The 24,301-nt window shown below is 45.7% G+C and overlaps 1 protein-coding gene across 1 annotated transcript in view; it reads left to right on the top strand.

The window, feature by feature from the left end:
• The first annotated feature begins 334 nt into the window (after positions 1-334).
• Positions 335-24,301, top strand: part of LOC120985818 (aromatase-like) — a 152,119-nt gene continuing 128,152 nt past the window's right edge. Inside the window, 1 exon segment of the mRNA XM_040413988.1 lies at positions 335-719. Within this exon segment, the coding sequence (XP_040269922.1) occupies positions 575-719 (145 nt within the window). The 5' untranslated portion in view covers positions 335-574.

Below are 24,301 nucleotides of genomic sequence, written 5' to 3'. Positions count from 1 at the left end.
TTTGGAAGATTGCTCTTTGATGCAAGTTTATGCCAAGTAAAAATGTGTTCGAAGTTAGTAAAGTCTGGACTCCATTATTCCTTCACCATCCAAGTTAATCACCCCTTGTTTTACTGCTTCGGACGACCATGTCTGGGATCCAAGGATATCCAGGTAGGAGCACCGTGACAAGTGCAAAAGCCACACATAAGGGACACTTTGGGCATCCCTTGCACCACTCTGGAAGTCCTACATCAACAGCACTATACTTAAAGGGGACTCCATGTCCTCGTTGCTTCAATGCAACTGGCGTCACGACAACTTGCTCTATCAGAGGGACATATATCGTAAAAACCTCTTAAAGGGTAAGGGATACCCCAGATGCTGGGGGGGGAACCAAAGGATTCCCCGGTCCGTTGCACATCCTTCACAGATGACACTAAGCTTTCTTGCTATCAAGCAGATTTCCAAAACATGAAAAGGGTAAATGCCAGAACTATAGACCTTAGATCTTCTGTCTGCTGTCCAAGTGACAGTGTCCAAGTTAATTCTCTCTTCACCTGTACTTAGGAAGAGAAGACCAGCCTGGAAAGACATGCTTCCAGAAGTCTTGAATCCAATGCAGTACAACATCACGGAGGTTATGTCCAGTGTGGCCCCAGCAACAGCTGCCTCTCTGGTGGCATTCATCTTTTTGCTTATACTTATTTGGAATTACGAGGAGACATCTTCAATTCCAGGTAAGAGGAGTCAATTTACTTCATCTGATCTTCCATGGGGAGCCTTTGCATTACTGCCCACACCGGAATAAGTAATTTTTTATAAAACTGCTATAACTATATCACCTCATGCAGAAGTTGTAATACTCTGTACTGCGGCTACTGAATATACAGAGCGCAGGTAGACAAAGTGATGCAGTCAATGAAGAGGCAGATGAGCTTGCACGAGCTCACAGTCAATAGCATGGGTCATCATCTGGCTATTGTGAATCCACAAAACCCCTGTCCAAATGAAATCAGTATCTATCTATCTATCCATCCATCCATCCATCTATAATATATCTCTATTTACAGTGCCTTGAAATAGTATTCATAGCCCTTGAACTTTTCCACATTTATCACGTTACACCCATAAATTTAAATTTTATTGGGATTTTATGTGATAGATCAACAAAAAGTAGCAAGTATATATGAAGTGAAAAGAAAATGATACAAGTGTGGTTGGTGGGCATTTGTCCCCTGTACCCTGATACCCCTAAATAAAATCCTTTTGAAGTCACCAAATTAGTATATAGAGCCCACCTGTGTGTAATTTATTCTCAGTATAACTACAGCTGTTCTGTGAAGGCCTCAGAGGTTTGTTAGTGAACATTTTTGAGAAAGATGAGATCTGCACACCCCTCATTTGTGGGTGCTCATAAAGGACCATAGTCAATCCACGTACATAAGGAAATATATGGCACACCAAAATTATTTTCAAGTAATGCATTAATGCATAGTGTACATATTCCAACCGAAACATTAGGACTTTGCATGGCCTTTAAAGTCTGTTGTAAATGGATAAAAAGCATGTACAAAATGATTTGAATATGTACACTATGAATTACAGCATCACTTGAAAAGAATTTTGGTGTGCCATAGATCTCCTTATATATGTTAGTTAACATTAGTGATCAAACAGCATCATGAAGACCAAGGAACACAACAGACAGGTCAGGGATAAAGTTGTTCAGAAGTGTAAAGCAGGGTTAGGATATAAAAAATATCCCAACCTCTGAACTTCTCACGGAGTAAACATTGCGTGCAGTGGTTTTTGTCCAGCCGAATACTGGCATACAGTATTGGCCGAGTTTAGCTGAATCTCCACCCGACCCCATCATAGTCAATAGGGCCGGCAGGCATTCCAGGAACATCCGGCAATGCCGACAGGCTGTTCTCTGCCAGAAAAGCCTGTGAAGAGCTGTGCCATCAGTGTGAAAGTTACCTTACAATAGGTGGTGAAGCCCCATCTTATTTTGCTATTGGGCACTATGAGTTATAGTTATGCCCCTGCTTTTATCTATCTATCTATCTATCTATCTATCTATCTATCTATCTATCTATCGCATATCTATATATCTATCTAGTGTGTATCCATCTCATCTATCTATCTGTCTTATATCTATATCTATCTATCTTTCTATCTATCACTGTACCTCAGTGTTAAATAAGTAACATGTAGCTGAGCAAAGCTTGTCATTTGGCATACAAAATATTAGGTCATATGGATGCCATAACTTTATCCTTAAATTTCAAATCAGGATACACTTTCCAGCACCACCTAGAGATAATTTCAGAAAAAATCTAACAGGTATTTGAGAAGAGACGACGTAGATCGGTCATAGTCTTTTTTTATCTTATAGACTAAATCCATAGTCTCGCCACACCAAATATAATTTCCGCCTAAATGGATAATAATAATGTCAGGTTTGGGAAAAACATCATGCAAATGTAAAACCAGATCAATCAAACCTGCCCAACAGAGACCATGGACTCCGGCCTAGAAAACCTTGATGACATCCAAAGGTAATGATAAATTCACGCCATAACAGCGCTCTTCAGCCCTCCTATGTGCCCAATGGATATAAAAGTGGACCAGAATCCAGACAACTTGACCTGTAAAAACTAAGGAGAAAATTAAACAATCATTAAGTGTAGCCCAACATAAAGTCGATATCTATTTGATGACCACCTACCAATTCGTCTAATAACGGATTCATGCAGACCAGCCTGTGCGGCTGCAGTAGCTGCACCAATCCGAAATAAATGAGACGAGAAAAATTTTGCACCGAGCCCCAATTCAGTCAAGCACTTTGCTAAAACAGCCTGAACTGAAACTGAGACAAAGGGGACATATCCCCGTGTACCAGAAAAAAGGAATCATTACCGCAGGGCCTGATAGCTGAATATTGTAAAACTGCCGTAACAGGGCAAATAGTCTTAACAGTTACTGCACCAATATGCACATAACAACCTACTCCCGCCTGGTCTGTCTTAGACTTCTAAATAAAAATAGATAATACAAAATTGCGCAAACTAACGTGCCGCAGGGCCAAGCCAGAATAAGAGCGTTTAGAACGTGGCAACAATTCGCCAATACGCAAAGCTCCAAAAAATTATAAAACAAAAGCAGTATAAAATAACGATGCCTCAAAGGAAGAAAAACAAACCAGATGGGTAACTTTACATAATCTCACCAATAACTCAGGAGATACAGGACGACGACCATCAGGCAAATGACCAATAGATATGTAACCTTTCAAAAGCTGCCTGATTAAGAAATACTCAGAAATGGACTTAGACCCGAAAACTCTTTAAAAAAAGGAAAAACCAGCTAAAATCCTACAAACAGAGCTATAAGCCAACTTTTGTTCAAACAGCTCCAAACAAAAAGCCAACGCCAATAATTCATTAACTCTCACAGGAAAAACTGGCCAACCATAGGCAAAATGATACCAGTGCAGCCAAGCCGATACATAGCGCTTCCATTTTTCTGTAGCCACAGAACGACTCAAGAAATCCAAAGCTAGAACCAAATTAGTCCCCAAAGGTGCTCCGGACAAGGAATCCCAAAAACATCGGCAGACGGCACCAAAAACCGAAACTAGTCCATCTGAAAATGTGACAAAGAATCAGGACAACGGAGCAAGGCGCAGGCGTAGCGCAGTGATAGTTGACTGAGGGGTAAGTAGCAGACCAGGATAGGGTTAATTTTCATGGGGGGGGGTGGAGCTGGGCCGGGGAGGAGTAAGGGGTGTTGCGTCAGTTTTCGCGGGCCGTTTATATGCTGGGTAGAGGGGGAGGGGCGGCACCGGAGGTCATTATTCGTTTGAGAGTTGCGGTGTGCAGGCGAGCGTTTGGGGCATGGCGAGCTTAGCGTCTTTAGAGGAATTGCTGGTGGCAGTGCGGGCAGCAGCAGAGCGACACGGTTCAGAGTGGCTGGTCAGTAGTTTGCAAGCGGCTGGGGGGACACCTACTGTGCCTCCGGCAGTTGCGGGTAGGAGAGTGAGGGCTAGGCGGTCGGTACCGCCGGAGCGTTTGAGCCCGGAGGTGACCCCTCGAGCGCGGCGTCAACTTAGGAGCCCTGCTAGGAACCCTCCGCTGGCGCCGGCTGCAGCAAGTGCTTCTGCCGGCCGTCGCAGCGGAAGGAATCCGTCGCAGCGTAGAGCGGTCGCATGCGATTTGCGCAGCGGTGGTAGGTCGCGGTCGCCGGTTAGGGTGCCAGTGAGCGGAGTCGGCAGGGCTGTTAGTCGGGGCCCGGTGTGCGCGGCCCGGCGTAGTAGCAGTGCCCAGGTGTCTGGCGGTGGTCGTTTGAGGAGCAGGCGGGAGGACGCGGCTTCACTTACCCCAGGTGAGGGCCGGGCGGCGAATACTTCCATCCGGACGAGGCGGGAGGCATCGCGGCTGGTGCTGGCAGTTGGCGGTGGCGTGGAGGCAGGAAGTGCGGATGTTGCGGCTGTGCGTTCGGCTCGCAGGGGCCCAGCGGCGGTGGAATCAGCCAGAAGGTTGCCGGCAGCGTCACGGTCTCGGTCTTCCGGCCGGAGGCCTGGGTCTACTGCGCAGCTGCAGAGTGTGAGATCGGGACTATCGCCACCTGCTGGTACTTGTGTGCCAGGCAGCAACGTACAGATGAGCACGCTGGCTGGGGGCCTGGGCCTTGCTTCATCCCCAGTGCAGCGGTTAGACACTGTTTCTGAGGGACGTGCATTTGCGGCTCACGGTGGGACATCCGTGGAGCCGGAGTTTAGTGATATTGAAGGGGAAGACGACCAGAGTCTGCGGCCGCCGGGAGGTGGGCCTGCCTGCGGGGAGGTGATCGTGTCGCAGCCACGCCACTTGGACTATGGCGGGGGTTTCGTGGAGGAACAGGCGCTAGAAGACGGAGAAGTCAGCCAGGAGGCGTGGGAGACCGAGGATCAGGCGGGTGATGCAGTCGGCGCATGTCCCTCTACGTCCAGAGTGTCGGTGGAATCATCGCAGAGTGGTGCTACGGTGCGGTCGGCGGCTGCTGGGAGGACGCCCCAGGGACAGCCAGGTGAGAGGACGTCGGGGCGAGATTCTGGAGTGGGGGTGGGGGGGGTGCAGGCTGGTGAGGACGGGTTAGCGCGGGAGTTATTGGCGGGTATGTGGACTTTGTTGTCTCATTGGAAATCTGGGGCTGTGTCGTCTCCGGCTGCAGTATGGGCTGCTGCGCCTGCGGTTGTGGACGGTGAGCGGTTGGTTGCGGCTGGTGTGGGGGGCTCTCCTGCAGTCGGGGGGGGGACGTCGGCGGTAGCAGTTGTCGGGAGTGGAGGTAGTCAAGGTGCTGGGGAGGATGTTAGGCTGGCGGATGCTGCTAAGGGTGAAGTTTATGTGTGCTTTGAGGGGCCGTTGGGGGCTCACTTGAAGGCTGAGGTCAGGGAGAAGATTTGGAAGGACGAGTATGTGGAGATATTTTCGTTGCTTCCGTTGGACAAGTTTCAATTGGATAGGGTGAAGCCAGATGAGAGTAAGAAGGAGGAGGAGGAGAAGCGGAGATATAGGCTGATTCCACGTACCTTTTTAAATTGGTTGCAAGCCTTTGCTATTCTGGCTAGTGTGGTGGGTGAAAAGGCGCCGGAGTATTGTTCGGCTCTTTTTTGCTACATGGACGCGATAGGGGAGGCGTATCGGACGTATGGAGGTGTGGCGTGGCTCAGGTATGATGAGCAGTTTCGTCAGAGGAAGGCGGTCAGGCCTAGCATTCGGTGGGACCATAAGGACATAGGTCTGTGGATGCGTTTGATGACGGCGCCAAAAGGGGTGAGCCAGCCCTTTCGTGGGGCAGCCGGGGGTTCCTCGGCGTCAGAGACAGCAGGAGGAGTCAGGAGAGGTTGTTGCTGGCAGTTCAATGAGGGTCACTGCAAGTACCTGTCGGAATGTCGGTTTAAACATGAGTGCTCCGGTTGTGGCGGTGCCCACAGTTTTGCGCGGTGCTTCAAGCGTGGTAGGGGGAAGGGATTTGAGGCTGCGCAGAAGAGGGGTGACCCCGGTGAGGGTGGACGTGATGGGGCCCTTTCTAGAGACATATCCAAATAGGGAGGCGGCAGCTTTACAGGGAGTGCAGAATTATTAGGCAAGTTGTATTTTTGAGGATTAATTTTATTATTGAACAACAACCATGTTCTCAATGAACCCAAAAAACTCATTAATATCAAAGCTGAATATTTTTGGAAGTAGTTTTTAGTTTGTTTTTAGTTTTAGCTATTTTAGGGGGATATCTGTGTGTGCAGGTGACTATTACTGTGCATAATTATTAGGCAACTTAACAAAAAACAAATATATACCCATTTCAATTATTTATTTTTACCAGTGAAACCAATATAACATCTCAACATTCACAAATATACATTTCTGACATTCAAAAACAAAACAAAAACAAATCAGTGACCAATATAGCCACCTTTCTTTGCAAGGACACTCCAAAGCCTGCCATCCATGGATTCTGTCAGTGTTTTGATCTGTTCACCATCAACATTGCGTGCAGCAGCAACCACAGCCTCCCAGACACTGTTCAGAGAGGTGTACTGTTTTCCTTCCTTGTAAATCTCACATTTGATGATGGACCACAGGTTCTCAATGGGGTTCAGATCAGGTGAACAAGGAGGCCATGTCATTAGATTTTCTTCTTTTATACCCTTTCTTGCCAGCCACGCTGTGGAGTACTTGGACGCGTGTGATGGAGCATTGTCCTGCATGAAAATCATGTTTTTCTTGAAGGATGCAGACTTCTTCCTGTACCACTGCTTGAAGAAGGTGTCTTCCAGAAACTGGCAGTAGGACTGGGAGTTGAGCTTGACTCCATCCTCAACCCGAAAAGGCCCCACAAGCTCATCTTTGATGATACCAGCCCAAACCAGTACTCCACCTCCACCTTGCTGGCGTCTGAGTCGGACTGGAGCTCTCTGCCCTTTACCAATCCAGCCACGGGCCCATCCATCTGGCCCATCAAGACTCACTCTCATTTCATCAGTCCATAAAACCTTAGAAAAATCAGTCTTGAGATATTTCTTGGCCCAGTCTTGACGTTTCAGCTTGTGTGTCTTGTTCAGTGGTGGTCGTCTTTCAGCCTTTCTTACCTTGGCCATGTCTCTGAGTATTGCACACCTTGTGCTTTTGGGCACTCCAGTGATGTTGCAGCTCTGAAATATGGCCAAACTGGTGGCAAGTGGCATCTTGGCAGCTGCACGCTTGACTTTTCTCAGTTCATGGGCAGTTATTTTGCGCCTTGGTTTTTCCACACGCTTCTTGCGACCCTGTTGACTATTTTGAATGAAACGCTTGATTGTTCGATGATCACGCTTCAGAAGCTTTGCAATTTTAAGAGTGCTGCATCCCTCTGCAAGATATCTCACTATTTTTGACTTTTCTGAGCCTGTCAAGTCCTTCTTTTGACCCATTTTGCCAAAGGAAAGGAAGTTGCCTAATATTTATGCACACCTAATATAGGGTGTTGATGTCATTAGACCACACCCCTTCTCATTACAGAGATGCACATCACCTAATATGCTTAATTGGTAGTAGGCTTTCGAGCCTATACAGCTTGGAGTAAGACAACATGCATAAAGAGGATGATGTGGTCAAAATACTCATTTGCCTAATAATTCTGCACGCAGTGTATTGTTGGCGGGGTTTCGGGATGGCTTTAGGATTCCATGTTCGGCAGTAGGAGTGGGGGTTGCGGTGCGTAATTTGTCCTCGGCATTGCAGCGGCCGGAGGTGGTTTCCGAAAAAATTGCGAAGGAGGTGTCAGCCGGGAGGGTGGTGGGCCCTTTTCTCGATTGTCCGTTGCCGGATTTGTGGGTTTCGCCTTTGGGGTTGGTCCCAAAGAAGGAGCCTGGCAAATTTCGGCTTATTCATGATTTGTCTTACCCGGCGGGGTGTTCTGTGAATGATGGGATTGACGATGAGTTATGCTCTGTGTCTTATACGTCATTTGATGAGGCGGTTCGGTGGGTGCGTCGTTTTGGGCAGGGTGCATTGTTAGCAAAAACGGATATCGAGGCGGCGTTTCGCTTGCTACCTATTCACCCGGATAGTTTTCGTTTGCTTGGTTTTAAATGGGATGGGCAGTTTTTTGTGGATTGTTGTTTGCCTATGGGATGTGCGATCTCGTGCTCGTTGTTTGAAACGTTTAGTTCTTTTTTGGAATGGGTAGTGCGGCAGGAGGCGGGATGGAGTTCTGTGCTGCATTACCTTGATGATTTTTTGTTTTTAGGGCCGGCAGGGTCCAGGGTGTGTTCGGTTTTGTTGCATACCATGGAGCGATTGTCTGCGAGTTTTGGGGTTCCGTTGGCGCGTGAGAAAACGGAGGGTCCGGCTACATTGGTGAAGTTCTTGGGTATTGAGATTGACAGCGTGGCTATGGAGTGTCGTTTGCCTTTGGATAAGGTGGAGGACTTACGTTGTGAAGTGGGTTGGCTGCGGAATGCTAGGAAGGCGCAGCTTAGACGGGTACAGTCCGTGTTGGGAAAGTTGAATTTTGCCTGTAGGATTTTGCCTATGGGTCGCGTTTTTTGTAGACGCTTGTCTATGGCCACCGCTGGTGTGAAGGCCCCGTTTCATTTTGTGCGGTGGTCGGCGGAAGTGCGTGCAGATTTGGAGGTATGGGAGAGTTTTTTAAGGGAGTTTAACGGCCGTTCGGTGTGGATGGAGTCGCCCGTTTTAATTGTGTACTTGGAGTTGTTTACGGACGCGTCTGGTTCGTGTGGTTATGGGGCTTTTTGTCAGGGACAGTGGAGTGCGGGGGCTTGGCCTGAGGAGTGGAGGGTTGCTGGTTTCCTTGGGAACTTGGCCTTGTTGGAATTGTTCCCTATCGTTTTGGCTACTGAGTTGTGGGGGGATTTGTTGAGGAATAAGCGGGTGCGTTTTTGTTGTGACAATTTAGGGGTGGTGCAGGCGGTGAATAGTCAGTCGGCAAATTCGCCCCCGGTAGTGCGTTTACTTCGTCATTTGGTTTTGAACGGTCTGAAGTTGAATGCGTGTTTTGTAGCAGTTCATGTACCTGGGGTTGATAATTCCATCGCTGATGCTCTTTCTCGTTTTCAGTGGGATCGTTTTCGCAGCTTGGTTCCGGGCGCGGAGATGACGGGTCTGCGGTGTCCTCAGTGGCTCTGGAGCGTGGCCTTGGGGTCTCGTTAGATCTGGTGCAGCGGTCCGTGAGTAGCAGTACGTGGTCGGCTTATTCTTTGGTGTGGTCGCAGTGGGAACGTTTGATGGAGCAGGTGGGGGGTTGCAGAGGGGTGGAGGATTTTCACTCGTTGCTGGTTTATTTTGTGGGAATGTCGTTTAGCGATGGTTTATCGTTTTCGGTGGCGGCTAAGAGGGTGGCGGCGGTAGCCTTTTGGTTGCGAATGAGGGGTTTGGCGGATGTATCCCGGAGTTTTTTGGTGCGGCAGGCGTTAAAAGGGTATCGTCGCAGTGTGGTGAGGAAGGATTCCCGTCGTCCTGTTTCTTTTCAGATTTTGCAGTTGTTGTGGGATCGGGCGGGGAGCGTGTGTAAGTCTTGGTATGAGGTGTGTTTGTTTAGAGCAGCTTTTTCCTTGGCTTTCTTTGGGGCATTTCGGGTTTCGGAACTGGTGGCTGCTAGTCGTGTGCGGTGGGGTGGCTTGTTGCGGGAGGATGTAAGTGTTTATGAAGGGGGTTTGCGGTGTGTTTTGCGGAAGTCCAAAACGGACCAGGTGGGTAGGGGTGTGTGCATTGTGTTGCGGCCTCTGCCGGGTTCTGTGGTGTGTCCTGTGCGTTGTTTGGAGGATTTTTTGTTGCTTCGGCCGAGTGGGGGGGATGTGTTGCTGGTTCATGCGGATGGCTCGGCTTTGTCGCGTTATCAGTTTGTGGCGGTCTTCCGGAAGTGTTTGACAGCGGCAGGTTATGTGGCGAGTGAGTTTGCGTCACATTCTTTTCGTATTGGCGCGGCGACGGAGGCTGCCAGATGGGGTTTGGGTGAAGATGTCATTATGCGGATTGGCCGGTGGGAGTCTGCGTGTTTTCGTTCTTATATTCGCCCGCACATGTTGTGATATAGGTGTTTTGCGTGGGGGATCTGTGTGTCAGTGAATCATTAATAGCCTGTTGGGTCACTGTTTGTTTCTTTTGTTTGTTTTCAGGTTCGCGTTCTTGTTTGGCGTGGATTTTCGGTCATTCCTATGTATACTGGGGTGCGTTGAGAGCTGATGTGCGGAGGAGCGGTCGGCAGTTAGGTTTCCAGCCGGGCGAGTTGCAGGTCCGGTGGATAGGTTTGCGGGGTATGTTGTGGGGGCGCGTGTTGCCTGAATTCCATGCTTTTGCCTCCTTGGACAGGTGCCCGGACATTGTTGTTTTGCATGTGGGTGGGAATGACTTAGGTGTTCGTCGCTCGAGGGATGTCATTAGGGACATCAAATTGGATCTGTTGCGTCTGATGGAGGAGTTCCCGGATTTGTTGGTTGTGTGGTCGGAGGTGGTAGCGAGGAGCGCGTGGCGTTTTGCGAGGTCAGTGGACCGAATCAACAAGGCCCGAGCAAAATTGAATAAGGAAGTGGGGCGCTTCGTTCGGCGGCAGGGTGGTTTTGTGGTTCGGCACAGGGAGTTGGAGGTGGCTTCGCCTCAATTCCTCAGGTCGGATGGGGTGCATCTTAATGAGATCGGCACGGATTTGTGGGCGCTGGGGCTTCAGGATGGCCTGGAGTCAGCGTACAGGGTGTGGCGGGACGTCCATAGGTGAGGTGTCTCCTATGGTCGTCGATGGCAGGTTAACGGGGGGTCCTGGAAGGCAATACTATGTTTAGTAGGTGCATGACACGTTGGAACATGCATCCATGTGGTTCGGTAAGCTGAAAGCTGGGGGCTCCTGTTGGGCTAAAAAGGCCTACAGGGGTAGTGGAATATATGGTTTTGGAGGATTTGGTGCCCTTGGGTCGGCGAGTGCGGCCGAGGGTAAAGGAAAGATGGGTGGAGTGAAGATCGCAGCTTGCTAGGGTTGCCTTCTAGGATCCTTCCGCAGAAGTTAAATGTTTGCACATTGTATTGATATGTTTTGTATTTATTGATTGAAATATATTAATGTATGGTTTTGTAAATGATGTTGATTATTAGTGCTGTTTTAATAAACGGTTGCTATGGCCTTTTCCACCAAGAATTACGGACTATGTGTTTTATTGGGATAGGGGAAAACGGGGTGGTATGGTGGTCTGAGAAGATCTTACCTCCTTAAGTCATCAGGACAACGGAGCAAGGCGCAGGCGTAGCGCAGTGATAGTTGACTGAGGGGTAAGTAGCAGACCAGGATAGGGTTAATTTTCATGGGGGGGGGTGGAGCTGGGCCGGGGAGGAGTAAGGGGTGTTGCGTCAGTTTTCGCGGGCCGTTTATATGCTGGGTAGAGGGGGAGGGGCGGCACCGGAGGTCATTATTCGTTTGAGAGTTGCCCACCCTCCCGCCCTTGTTGTAAGTTATCATGTTTTTCAATTTGTCATAGCATAGGGCAGGTTAACGGGGGGTCCTGGAAGGCAATACTATGTTTAGTAGGTGCATGACACGTTGGAACATGCATCCATGTGGTTCGGTAAGCTGAAAGCTGGGGGCTCCTGTTGGGCTAAAAAGGCCTACAGGGGTAGTGGAATATATGGTTTTGGAGGATTTGGTGCCCTTGGGTCGGCGAGTGCGGCCGAGGGTAAAGGAAAGATGGGTGGAGTGAAGATCGCAGCTTGCTAGGGTTGCCTTCTAGGATCCTTCCGCAGAAGTTAAATGTTTGCACATTGTATTGATATGTTTTGTATTTATTGATTGAAATATATTAATGTATGGTTTTGTAAATGATGTTGATTATTAGTGCTGTTTTAATAAACGGTTGCTATGGCCTTTTCCACCAAGAATTACGGACTATGTGTTTTATTGGGATAGGGGAAAACGGGGTGGTATGGTGGTCTGAGAAGATCTTACCTCCTTAAGTCATCAGCAATCTTGTTATCAATACCCAGGATATGCACAGCCTAAGGCCTCATGCACACAACCGTTTTTTTTCTCGGCCTCCGTTCCTTTTTTTTGCGGATAGGATGGGAAAACCATTCATTTCAATGGGTCAGCAAAAAAATGCTGATAGTTCATCCGTTTGTGTTCCGCGTCCATTGTCCGTGTTTCCCTTCAGCAAAAAAAATTGTGCATGTCCTACTTTTTTACATTTGCGGACAAGGATAGGCATTTATTACAAGGGATCTGTGGAAAAAAATGGATCCTCCCAAAAAAACGGATGCCGCATCCGTTTTTTTTTTTGCGGACGCACAATTTGCAGACGCAAAAAACAACTGTCGTGTGCATGAGGCCTTAAGCTAAATATTCAACTTCAAACAAATCAAAACTAAATGACGTAAAATTTTAATCACCAAAGGACATTTAGATGACAAGCAATTAACAGCAAACATTATGCCCTTATTATCCGTGTGCAAATGGATGCGCTTTTCTCTAAAATTCTGACCCCAAAGGACTAATGCCACCACAATTGGAAACAATTCTAACAAAACCAAATTAGACAATACAGCATTCGCAACCCAAGATTCATGCCATGCAGCTGCGCACCAGTGACCACCTACCAATTTGTCTAATAACGGATTCATGCAGACCAACCTGTGCGGATGCATTTGCTGCATCAGTCCAAAATGAATGAGACGGGGAATTTTTTTTTTGCACCAAGCCCCAATTCAGTCAAGCACTTCGCTAAAACAGCCCTGAACTGAAACTGAGACAAAGGGGACATATCCCCGTGTACCAGAAAAAAGGAATCATTACCGCTGGGCCTGATAGCTGAATATTGTAAAACTGTATATAGAACTGACTCCTGCTGTCCGAAGTGTGGGGAAGCAGGGGCTGACTTATTTCACATGTTGTGGAGCTGTGATAACCTGAAAGTATACTGGCATTACGTTGTACAACTAATAAATAAAACATATAGAGCAAACTTTTCCCCTGATCCTAAAATGTGTCTGCTTGGTATCTTTGATGCGGAAAGCTTACAGCCGCCTATTATTACAGGTATTAATAGAATGCTATACCAGGCACATAAAACACTGGCAGCGAAGTGGATTCAGTCGCTTCCTCCAGTTATAGCAGAGTTTACTCCTAGGTTGAATGCAGGGGCGTAACTAGAAGTGACTGGGCCCCACAGCAAATATTTGAAAGGGCACTCCCAGCGCGCTTCACACCTCCCTCCTCCTGTGTAAACCCCAGTGTGGCACAGTGTAGCGGTATACTGTATATTGTGGGGCACAGTGTAGCGGTATACTGTATATTGTGGGGCACAGTGTATGCTATATGTGTATAACATAAACATATTTCATATGAAAACTTACAGTTACTTGGCCCTTGGGATCTCGGACACCACTTCCACACTTTGGCCGGGGGCTCGGCGGAGCTGATGTTGTGCTTTATCCTAATGAGAAATATTTCATAATAAGGATTTGGAGAATGGGCAGAGGGATAGCAGAGCAGGGAGAGGCTGGTGCTGCTACTAGGGGGCCATACCATGGGGGAGTAATAAAGCCCACTATAATGCCCCCCCCAGTAGAAATAATTCTCCTTATAATGTGACAGTGCAAAAATACCCCCTCGTAATGCCCCCAGTTGAGCTAATGTCCCCATAGTGCCCCCATAATGTCCCAGTATAAAATACCCCTATATAGTGCCCCCAGTAAATTCCCCCATAGTGCTCCTCTCCCCCCTTCCTGCTAGTGCCCCCCATAATGTACCAGTATAAAATGCCCCATATATAGTGCCCCAGTAGATGCCCCTCAGTGTCCGGCCTCTGATAGGCTGCCGACCTAGTGTCCCCCATAATGTCCCCCAATAATGTGCCAGTAAGTGTCCCCATAGATGCCCCCCATCATATGCCAGTATCGTGCCTCTCTCCTCCCCCCCACATGTCCCAGTATCATAGTGCCATCTCCCCCCCAATGTGCCAGTATCAAGTGCCTCTCTCCTTCCCACCCCCCATGTGCCAGTATCATAGTGCCAAACCCCCCCATGTGCCAGTATCAAGTGCCTCTCTCTTCCCCCCTCCATGTGCCAGTATCATAGTGCCAAACCCACCCATGTGCCAGTATCAAGTGCCAAACCCCCCCCTCCCACGTGCCAGTATCAAGTGATTCTCTCCTCCCCCCATGTCCCAGTATCATAGTGCCATCTCCCCCCCCCCCAAAAAAAAAGTGCCAGTATCAAGCGCCTCTCCCCCCCCCCACCCATGTGCCAGTATCAGGTGCCAGCCAACCCCTCCCCCCCATGTGCCAATATATGGTGCCAACCCCCCTCCCCCCATGTGCCAGTATCAAGTGCCTCCCGCTCCCCCCATGGCAGTAACAGTCGGGTATTAAAAAAAAAAACACTTATACTTACCTCCATGTCAGCGATGCGATGCAGCCTCTTCCTGTGTCCCGCCCTGTATGTCCATATATGGAGTCAGTGCTTGTATTTCAGAAAAGTTTCTGCTGGGATTCGAACCCACGACCTTCTGTATCAGAGGCAAAGCAGCTAACCAGACAGTCATAAGAGCTGCCTTGCTGCTGACTGAAAAAAATATGAGACTTCTACTGTTATAGCATGCTAAGTGTACATCTATACACATGACTGCTGCCCTAACACACCCAGCAATGCTATATCTCTATATGACAGCTGTCCCAGCACACTCAGCTCTGCTATATCTCTATATATGATCGCTGCCCCAGCACACCCAGCTCTGCTACATCTAATACACATGACAGCTGCACCAGCACACTCAGCTATACTATATCTCTATATATGACAGCTGCCCCAGCACACCCAGCTCTGCTACATCTATATATCTCTGAGTATTGCTATACAGTAGATAGATATATAGAGATATAGCAAAGCTGAGTGTGCTGGGGCAGCTGTCATGTGTATAAATGTAGCAGAGCTGGGTGTGTTTGGGCAGCTGTCATGTGTCTAGATGTAGCAGAGCTGGGTTTGCTGGGACAGCTGTCATATAGAGATATAGCAGTGCTGGGTGTGTTGGGGCAGCTGTCATATATAGAGATATAGTAGAGCTGAGTGTGCTGGTGCAGCTGTCATGTGTATTAGATGTAGCAGAGCTGGGTGTGCTGGGACAGCTATCATATATAAAGATATAGCAGAGCTGAGTGTGCTGGGACAGCTGTCATATAGAGATATAGCAGTGCTGGGTGTGTTGGGGCAGCTGTCATGTGTATAGATGTACACTTAGCCAGCTATAACAGTAGAAGTCTCATATTTTTTCAATCAGTAGCAATGCAGCCTTTATGGCTGTGTGGGTAAATGCTTTGCCTCTGATACATGGTACATGGAGGTTGTGGGTTTGAATCCCAGACACATCAGGAGACTTCAGGAAACAGTAAGATTAGATCACATTAGCGGAGGGGGCCTGGTCCGCTGCTGCTGTGAAGGGGCCCTGAACATTAAGACAAGAATCGATCATATTTAACTAACTTGAAAATAAACTGTCACACACGCTGCCCTTGGCAGCCCGGGCCCCGAAGCAGCCGCTTCCCCAGTAGTTACGCCACTGGTTGAATGTAGTGATTGGATTGGAAGGGGGGGTATATCTCAAACGAAATTGCCTTTCAAAATTTTAGATTATTTGGGGTCTCTGGATAGACAGATCTGTAGTCTATAGTCCTTGGCTGGATCTTAATAGAGGCATACCGGTAGTACGCATTATGGGATAACATTGCTCAATGTGTTAGGTGAGTGGAGGCTATTGATGGAATGCTGTCGCTGCCCCTAGGGGGTGCCACTGCCCGTGTTTTCACATTAACTGCTGCTATCTATGTACGATGTTTATATTGGCTAAAGACTGTTATGTTTTCTGTCTCGGGGGGAGGGAGGGTTGTTGTGGGATTGCACTCACGGTTTATTCTTTGACTAATTATGATTGAGTTCTCTACACAATGTCTTTTTGAATCCGAATGACTTGTATCTTGTGATCTGAAGTGCACTTGTTTTGTACATGTTTTATAAAAAAAAAAACTTTTAATCAATAAAAATTATCTGATTAAAAAATATGTAAAACTGCAGTAACAGGGCAAATAGTCTTATCAGACACTGCACCAATATGCACATAACAACCTACTCCCGCCTGGTCCATCTTAGACTTCTAAATAAAAATAGATAAAACAGAACCATGCACACTAATGTGCCGCAGGGCCAAGCCAGAATGAGAACGTTTAGAACGTGGCAACAATTTGCCAATACACAAAGCTCCAAAATATAATAAAACAAAGCAGTAAAAAATAGCGAAGAAAAACAAACCAGATGGGTAACTTTACATAATCTCACCAATAACTCAGGAGATACAGGACAACGACCATCAGGCAAATGACCAATAGATATGTAACCTTTCAAAAGCTGCCTGATTAAGAAATACTCAGAAATGGACTTAGACCCGAAAACTCTTTGAAAAAACGAAAACCCAGCTAAAATCCTACAAACAGAACTGTAAGCCAACTTTTGTTCAGCTCCAAATAAAAAGCCAACGCCAATGATTTATTAACTATCACAGGAGAAACTGGCAAACCAGAGGTAAAATGATACCAGTGCAGCCAAGCCGATACATAGCTCTTCCTTTTTGCTGTAGCCACAGAACGACTCAACAAATTCAATGCTATGACCAAATTAGCCCCCAAAGGTGCTCCGGAAAAAGGAGTCCTAAAAACATCGGCCGACGGCACCAAAAACCGAAACTGGTCCATCTGAAAATGTGACAAAGAATCAGCAATCTTGTTATCAATACCCGGGATAAGCACAGCCTTAGGCCTCATGCACACGATTCCGTTTTTTGCGGTCCGCAAACCGCAGATCCACAAAAAACAGAAGCCGCCCGTGTGCCTTCCGCAATTTGCGGAACAGAACGGGCGGCACATTGTAGAAATGCCTATTCTTGTCTGCAAAACGGACAAGAATAGGACATGCTATATTTTCTTTGCGGGGCCACGGAACGGAGCAAAGGATGCGGACAGCACACGGAGTGCTGTCCGCATTTTTTGCGGCCCCATTGAAGTGAATGGGTCCGCACCCGAGCCGCAAAAACGGCGGCTCGGATGCGGACCCGAAAAACGGTCATGTGCATGAGGCCTTAAGCCAAATATTCAACTTTAAGCAAATCAAAACTAAATGACGTGAAAGTTTAATCACCTAAGGACATTTATATGACAAGCAATTTATATGACAGCAAACATTATGCCCTTATTATCCGTGTGCAAATAGATACACTTTTCTCTAAAATTCTGACCCCAAAGGACTAATGCCACCACAACTGGAAACAATTCTAACAAAACCAAATTAGACAATACAGCATTCGCAACCCAAGATTCATGCCATGCAGCTGCGCACCAGTGACTATCCCAAAAAGCGCTAAAACCAGAACTACCTACAGCATCCGTAAATAGATTCAGTTGTACCACATCAATAAAATCATCTTGCCACAAAGACCTACCATTAAAATCCTGCAAAAAACTCAACCAAACTAAAAGGTCATCTTTGACATCCTTGCATAAAGACACATGTAAACAAGGATTGTGCAATCCCGCCATATGACCAAATAGCTGTCTGCAAAAAAATCACCCCATAGGCATGATTCTGGAACAAAATGCTAATAAACCTAACAACGATTGAACTTCTCTCGCAGTAACACTATGAAGCAATAAAAAATTCCTAATTAACAAAACTGCTTTTACAATTTTATCTTCCAGTAAACGAAACTCCCCAACACATGAATCAATAACTATCCCTAAATATTCAACACAGCTAGCAGATAACACCGTCTTCTCAGAAGCCAAGGGAACACCAAACTCTGAAAAAACACAAGAAAATTCTGACAACAAATCCTGACAAACTGATAGTCAGCTGGGCCAAAAAATGTAAAATCATCCAGATAATGTACCATGCCTCCTTTCACGGAGCGCACTGCAACAACCCATTCCAAAAAGGTAGAAAAACCCTAAAAAATAAAAACACGAAATAGAACGCCCCATTGGTAAACATTTATCAAAATAAAAAGCTCCCGGAGATGGAAGCTTAGTTCACTGCTCTGCTAAGAAGATCGTCCCTAGCACCAGCTATAATTAGCCCCAACAAGCGAGGATGGTGAAAATTGGGAACCCCAAGCTTGGAGAACACCCTGTGATCCCCAAAGGCCAGATTCCAAGCGGCGAAATGGAAAAATTTCTCAAAAAGGCAGCCGCAACGATCGCGCCACGAGAGCCAAAGATGGCGCTGGCTCAGCAGCCCAAGGCCCTGAAGCGCGTCCGTGCACAATCCGAGGGGGACAGCGATTCAGAAGATTGCCAACTCAGCTCTGACCTACTGCTCACCAGATGATACCTGGATCGAGCACTCAGCAGAGTTATGGAGCCTATTCTCGCTGAACTTTCTGCTTTCAGACAAGAGGTGAGACACATTGCGGAACGGGTGGAAACACTGGAAACCCATCAGGCCGCATCCCTGAACCACCAGTCAGCAGTATCAGTCTCCCTCCGTCGCTGCACAGCGCACCTCAATGAACTGCATAATGCCCTGGAAGACCAGGAGAATAGAGGGCGCCGCAACAACTTAAGGTTCAGAGGGATCCCAGAATCAGTGCCGCTGGGAGAGATTACAGCTACCATCCTCACCATATGCCGCTCTCTGTTAGGCCCCGATTTTCCCCAAGAAATCGTTATTGAACGCGCTCACAGGTCACTACGCCCCAAGCCCAAGCCGACCGAGCCACCTCGTGATGTCATCTGCAAGTTCCTAAATTTCCCAGTTAAAGCGGCCATCCTGGATGCTGCACGTAACCACTCTGGCCTCTCTTATGAGGACTCCAAGTTGGAAATATATCAAGATCTAGCTCCCTCTACCCTCAAGAAACGGAGGGCACTAAAGCCTCTGACCGACTTGCTCCGGTCCAACAAGGTCCTTTACCGCTGGTCCTACCCATTTGGACTTTCATTTTCTTTGGCAGGCAAGCGGATCAACATCTCGACCTATTCTGACATCGCGCCTATTTTGGAAGATCTGGACGTCCCCCCTATGCAGATAGAAAATTGGGAACTATATCATGACCTAGGAGACTTACCAGATCTCCCCAAAGTGTCACCATTTGAAGTCCAGCGAACCCCAAAGTCATCAAGATCTAAGAAAAGAGGCCACCAGCTCACACCCAGGAGCCTCTCCCAGGATCCTTAAATGGACTCAAGTTCCGGCCTATTCGTACTGCTCACCATTCCTTGGAAGTTTCATACCTCAGCCATCTGCTGGTGCTCCCGGTTTTGACATATAATGAGTATATCCTTGTGTGTTCTCTGTCTTATAGAATACAAATTGCTAGGCCCATCCTTGTCCTTTACCTAATGGCCCTCTTTAGGGTGCTATACGATCTACTATCCGGTCACCTGACCAATTATCCCCCACATGCCTAAAGCATATCCTTATATGCTCGTTTATTTCTGTTCTGATGTTCTAACCTGTTTTGTATTTGTTTCTTACCATATCTTTTTTCCAAGGTACTTGACCTCTTCTCAATACAATGTGAGACCCCCATCACCTCGGTCCGCATCCAGAATCAGATGGCGGAGCCCCTTCCTGTTAATGCACTCTCCTGGAGGACACATCAATGGCCACAAGGTACCCTAACATACACAGCTCGCAATGGCTGACCTACACATAACCTCTTACAATGTAAAAGGCTTCCACTCTCCTTCAAAGCAAAGTCAAATTTTTTCTATTCTTAGGAAAACCGGAGCCGGAGTTGTGTTCCTCCAGGAGACACATTTTCGCTTTAACCATTACCCTAACATGCAATTTTCCCACTACTCTCACTGGTATCACTGTGGGGGAAGCACTTCAGCCTCAGGTGGAGTTAGCATAGGATTTCAGAGAAAAATTCCCTTTATATATGTAGCCCATACTCAAGACCCAGATGGAAGATTTATCTTGGTCAAGGGTACAAACCTACACTTTTATAAATTTATATGCCCCTAACTCTAACCAGTCCCACTGGTTTTCAAACGTCTATCCACTCATTGACTCCTTCAAAGAAGGGATAGTAATCCTGGGAGGAGATTTAAACATTGCCCTATACCCACAAGTAGATACATCTTCCCAAAAATCATCCCATTCCTGTAAATCCCTTAAAGCTATAATCTCTGGAATCTTCAGTTGATAGATTTGTGGCGATCTCACTATCCCAACACGCTAGATTATACATTCTATTCCCCAATGCATGGTACCTATCATCGCCTAGACTATTTGTTGATCTCCAAAGAACACCTACATGTTTGTAGGGAGGCCTCAATAGGTTCCATGCATCTTTCCGACCATTCTCCAATTTTACTCTCAGTATTGGCCCCAAATAGTAACCCCACATGTTTCAACTGGCGACTAAATGAATCCTTATTGGGACACCAAGCCACGATTGATTTGGTCTCCAAACACATTAAAGAATATTTTTCTTTAAATGAGTGCCCTGACCTCTCTGCCAACACCTTATGGGATGCACACAAACCCTTCAACAGGGGCCAATTTATCAATATTGGATCTTACCAAAAAAAGTTGAGGGAATAAGCGATAGATGAAGCCCTCAAAAACATCCAAATGCTCGAATCCTGCCATAAAAAGAATCCCACCAATTCCCACCTACAGGAACTATTGAACCATAGAGCAGAACTTAAGGCCCTTCTACTAGCTAAAGCTGCTAAATATTATATGAACTCCCAGCACAAATTCTTCGCCCATGGAGACAAAGCCACCAAATTCCTAATGCGTAGAATAAAAGGAAGGAGAGTAGCAAACTATATTCACCAGCTGACCTCGCCTGATTGTAAACCAGTCTTTTCTGCCCCCCAGATTGCTGCTCAGTTCCGCTCCTTTTACGAAAACCTTTACAACCTCCCTTCCAACACAACTCCAGAAAATCGAGCTTCCATTATTTCAACCTTCCTAGACTCATCCAATATCCCTTCCATATCTCCAGACCAAAAGTCAAAACTGGAAGCCCCTTTCACCTTAACCGAACTCAGCAAAGCTTTAAGCCAAATGCCAAAAGGGAAGAGTCCAGGCCCGGACGGTCTCCTGGTCTCATACTATAAAACCTTCCATGAAATCCTCCTCCCTTATCTTCTTGAGGTCTGCAACCTTGCGCTTAAAGGTGTCCCGCTTTCTAGAGACATGACAGCGGCCCACATCACACTCATCCCTAAAGAAGGGAAAGATTCCAAACAATGCTCCAACTACAGGCCCATATCCCTCCTGAATATAGACCTTAAACTCCTGGCCAAAATGTTAGCCAACAGGCTGGCAAATCTTCTCCCCCACCTTGTTCACGGGGACCAGACAAAGACAACACATCTAGAGTGATTAATAGTGTTGATCACGAATATTCGAATTTCGAATTTTTATCGCGAATATAGGTACTTTGAAAATTTCCGAATATTTCGAATATAGTTATATATATTCGTAATTTCGAATATTCAAATTTTTTTTTTCTATTTTTTTTTCTATTTTATTTTTTTATCAGTACACGTGATCCCTCACTGCTTCTAGCTTGTGGGCCAATAAGAAGGCTGCAATATACTTGACTTTAGGAGTAGTAGTGTTTGCGAATTTTGCTCTATATTCTTTTTTTTTTAAATATTCGCTATATTGCTATATATTCTTGTTTTAGAAGTAGGATTGGATTGGCTCACCCTCTAATTAATACGGAATGGGTGCTCCCCCTAAAAGAAAGATATCCCCAATCTTCTAGGTAGGTAAAATGGACTAAGTAGAGGAGAGGGGCACACCTACATATGATAGTCAAATGGAGCTGCAGCCAATGCGTTTAAACTATTTATTTGTCACAATAAAATAATGTAAGGTACCTTAATATCATAAAATACATTCAATAAAATACAATTAATACATAAATAGCCATCTGTGTGGATTCAGATAACCTGTAGGAGTGTCACTGATACCCAATACAATTAGTGGGTTTGATAGTGATTAAATCCAAATGCGCAATGGTAAATGCGCTAAGTCTCTGCTAGTGTTGGATAATGACTAGCAGCTATGGCTAGTATGTTGCAATGTAATACAAAGTCTCGTATCTTGCTTGCTGATTGTTACAGCATATCAAATGATGCGATATAATGGCTTGCTGTGTGTGAACACACTACTCACTGTTTGAAGCGGTAAAGTGACCGGTCACTCGTGCTTGGCGTGGCGTCCCACGTGTTGCAGCACAAGAGGCCTCAGTTCCGGTCCACTCTCGGTATATGTGAGTAGGGTACCGTGGCAGGCAAAGAAACTGTCAGTTTTAGACGCCGGGGTCTGGATATTCTGACCCACTTGATTGTCGGCGTTGCCTTGGTGTCTGTTAGTATAGACACAGCTGGACTTGAATTTCTTCCTGTCTGATATGTAGAAAGCGCTCCAAAGAACTCCAAATGTTGCGCAGGTAATACGCTGCGGTTTCTTACTTGCTTTACTCGAGACTTGTGCACCAGACGCGTTTCGGAGTTAGCAGTGACTCCTTCCTCAGTGGTCAAGTCTCGTCTGTTATCCAAGAGTTTATATAGGGCTAGAGCCATCTGTTCATTATGATTTATTTCGTCTTCATGAAGTGGAACAGAAAATCTGGATTTAGGATTCCCGGCTGTTTGGCATTTGGTTATTTAATTATTTGCACATGAATATATACCTGTAAACATACTCTACATGTCGAAAATACATAGTAATATATATGTATGTGTATATACATGTGTATAAAGAATAAAAATAAATATAAAAATAAAAATGAAAATAAACGCATTGGCTGATGGTGTGATATTTAAATGCGGTCTTTCATGTGAACAAAGTCCTACAAACATCATAGTCGAATTTAATATAAGTTTAGTTTAAAATTGCTTATTAATACAGGATAGTTTGCATATAACATGTGGTTTATATTTAATCGTCATATCATATATCTTTGAATGTGGTTAATATTTGATATTGCTTGTTTCTCAATCTGATGCGGTTTTTGTGCGTTTTGTCCCTATAAACACAATTGTGATCTTTATTTAGTTGCATATAATGATACAAGCAAGATCAGATTATTAAGAATACCGCTCTTCAAGATTATAACATGATAAAATAGTAAAAAGATAAAAGATTAAAAATGTAAAATTGTGACCAACATATATTATGTATAATAAAATTTATAGAGTTATCCAATGGGTCATTCATTAATCATATTAGATATCTATTCTATACTAATAATGATAAAATTCCACTCATTACTCTGCATCATCTATCCCATTCCTTGCTGTTTGACCGTATCTACATCCTTATTCATTATGGATCACTATCAACCACAACAGTGGGAGTCCACACAACACAGAGAACCACATTATACACATTATCACCAACACAAACCACAACCATACGAAAGAAAAAATTACGCAGGGGAGAAAAACAGAAAAAAACACGACAGATAAATCAGGAAAACACAGACACCTCAAATGCGATTGTAAATCTGAGCACTATATCCCTCACACAATCACAAATTGATCTATTAAATAAAGGCCTCAAGTTTGCGCCAACCGTTCAATTAAATAAATTCGACACGTATATAGGAGTCGAGAAATTCATCCGAAAACTTTGTCTGAAGAAATATCACATGAAAAATCCTGTTAGTTCAGAATCAATTAAACCAGTCAGACAGACATATATTCATACAAATTTGAAAAGTAGATCTAGAAAGTATCCTAGACAAGAAGTCAGCCATGAAATGGCCACTTTCAGACAATCGGTAGAATGTGATATAAGGAAAATAAAAACGTTAAAAAATATGAGTAATAATAATTTATCTCGACAGGAGGTACATGCAGTCAAACAACTACAGAAAGATAACAACATAGTGATACGCCCCGCAGATAAAGGTGGGGCAATTGTCATTTTAGAAGCAGAAAAGTACAATAATGAATGCAAGAGGCAATTAGGGGATACCAAAACATATAAAAAACTAAAATCAGATCCTACAATAAATTATCATTTAGAATTATTGGAATTATGTAACAAAGGTCTAGAACAAGAAATTCTAACAAAAGAGGAATACAACTATATACTGAATACCCAACAAAGACTACCAGTCTTTTACTGCATCCCAAAACTGCACAAAAATCATACTGACCCCCCAGGACGACCCATTATTTCGGGTATAAATTCACTAACAGCGAATCTGTCTCAATATATAGACAGACTATTGCAACCTGTAGTGAAAAAAATTAGATCCTACACTAAGGATACGACC

The sequence above is a fragment of the Bufo bufo genome, chromosome 1 (assembly GCF_905171765.1).
Source record: "Bufo bufo chromosome 1, aBufBuf1.1, whole genome shotgun sequence".
Classification (NCBI taxonomy): Eukaryota; Metazoa; Chordata; class Amphibia; order Anura; family Bufonidae; genus Bufo; species Bufo bufo.
The sequence above is the reverse complement of the archived record's forward strand: the minus strand, read 5'-3'. Positions and strand labels throughout refer to the sequence as shown.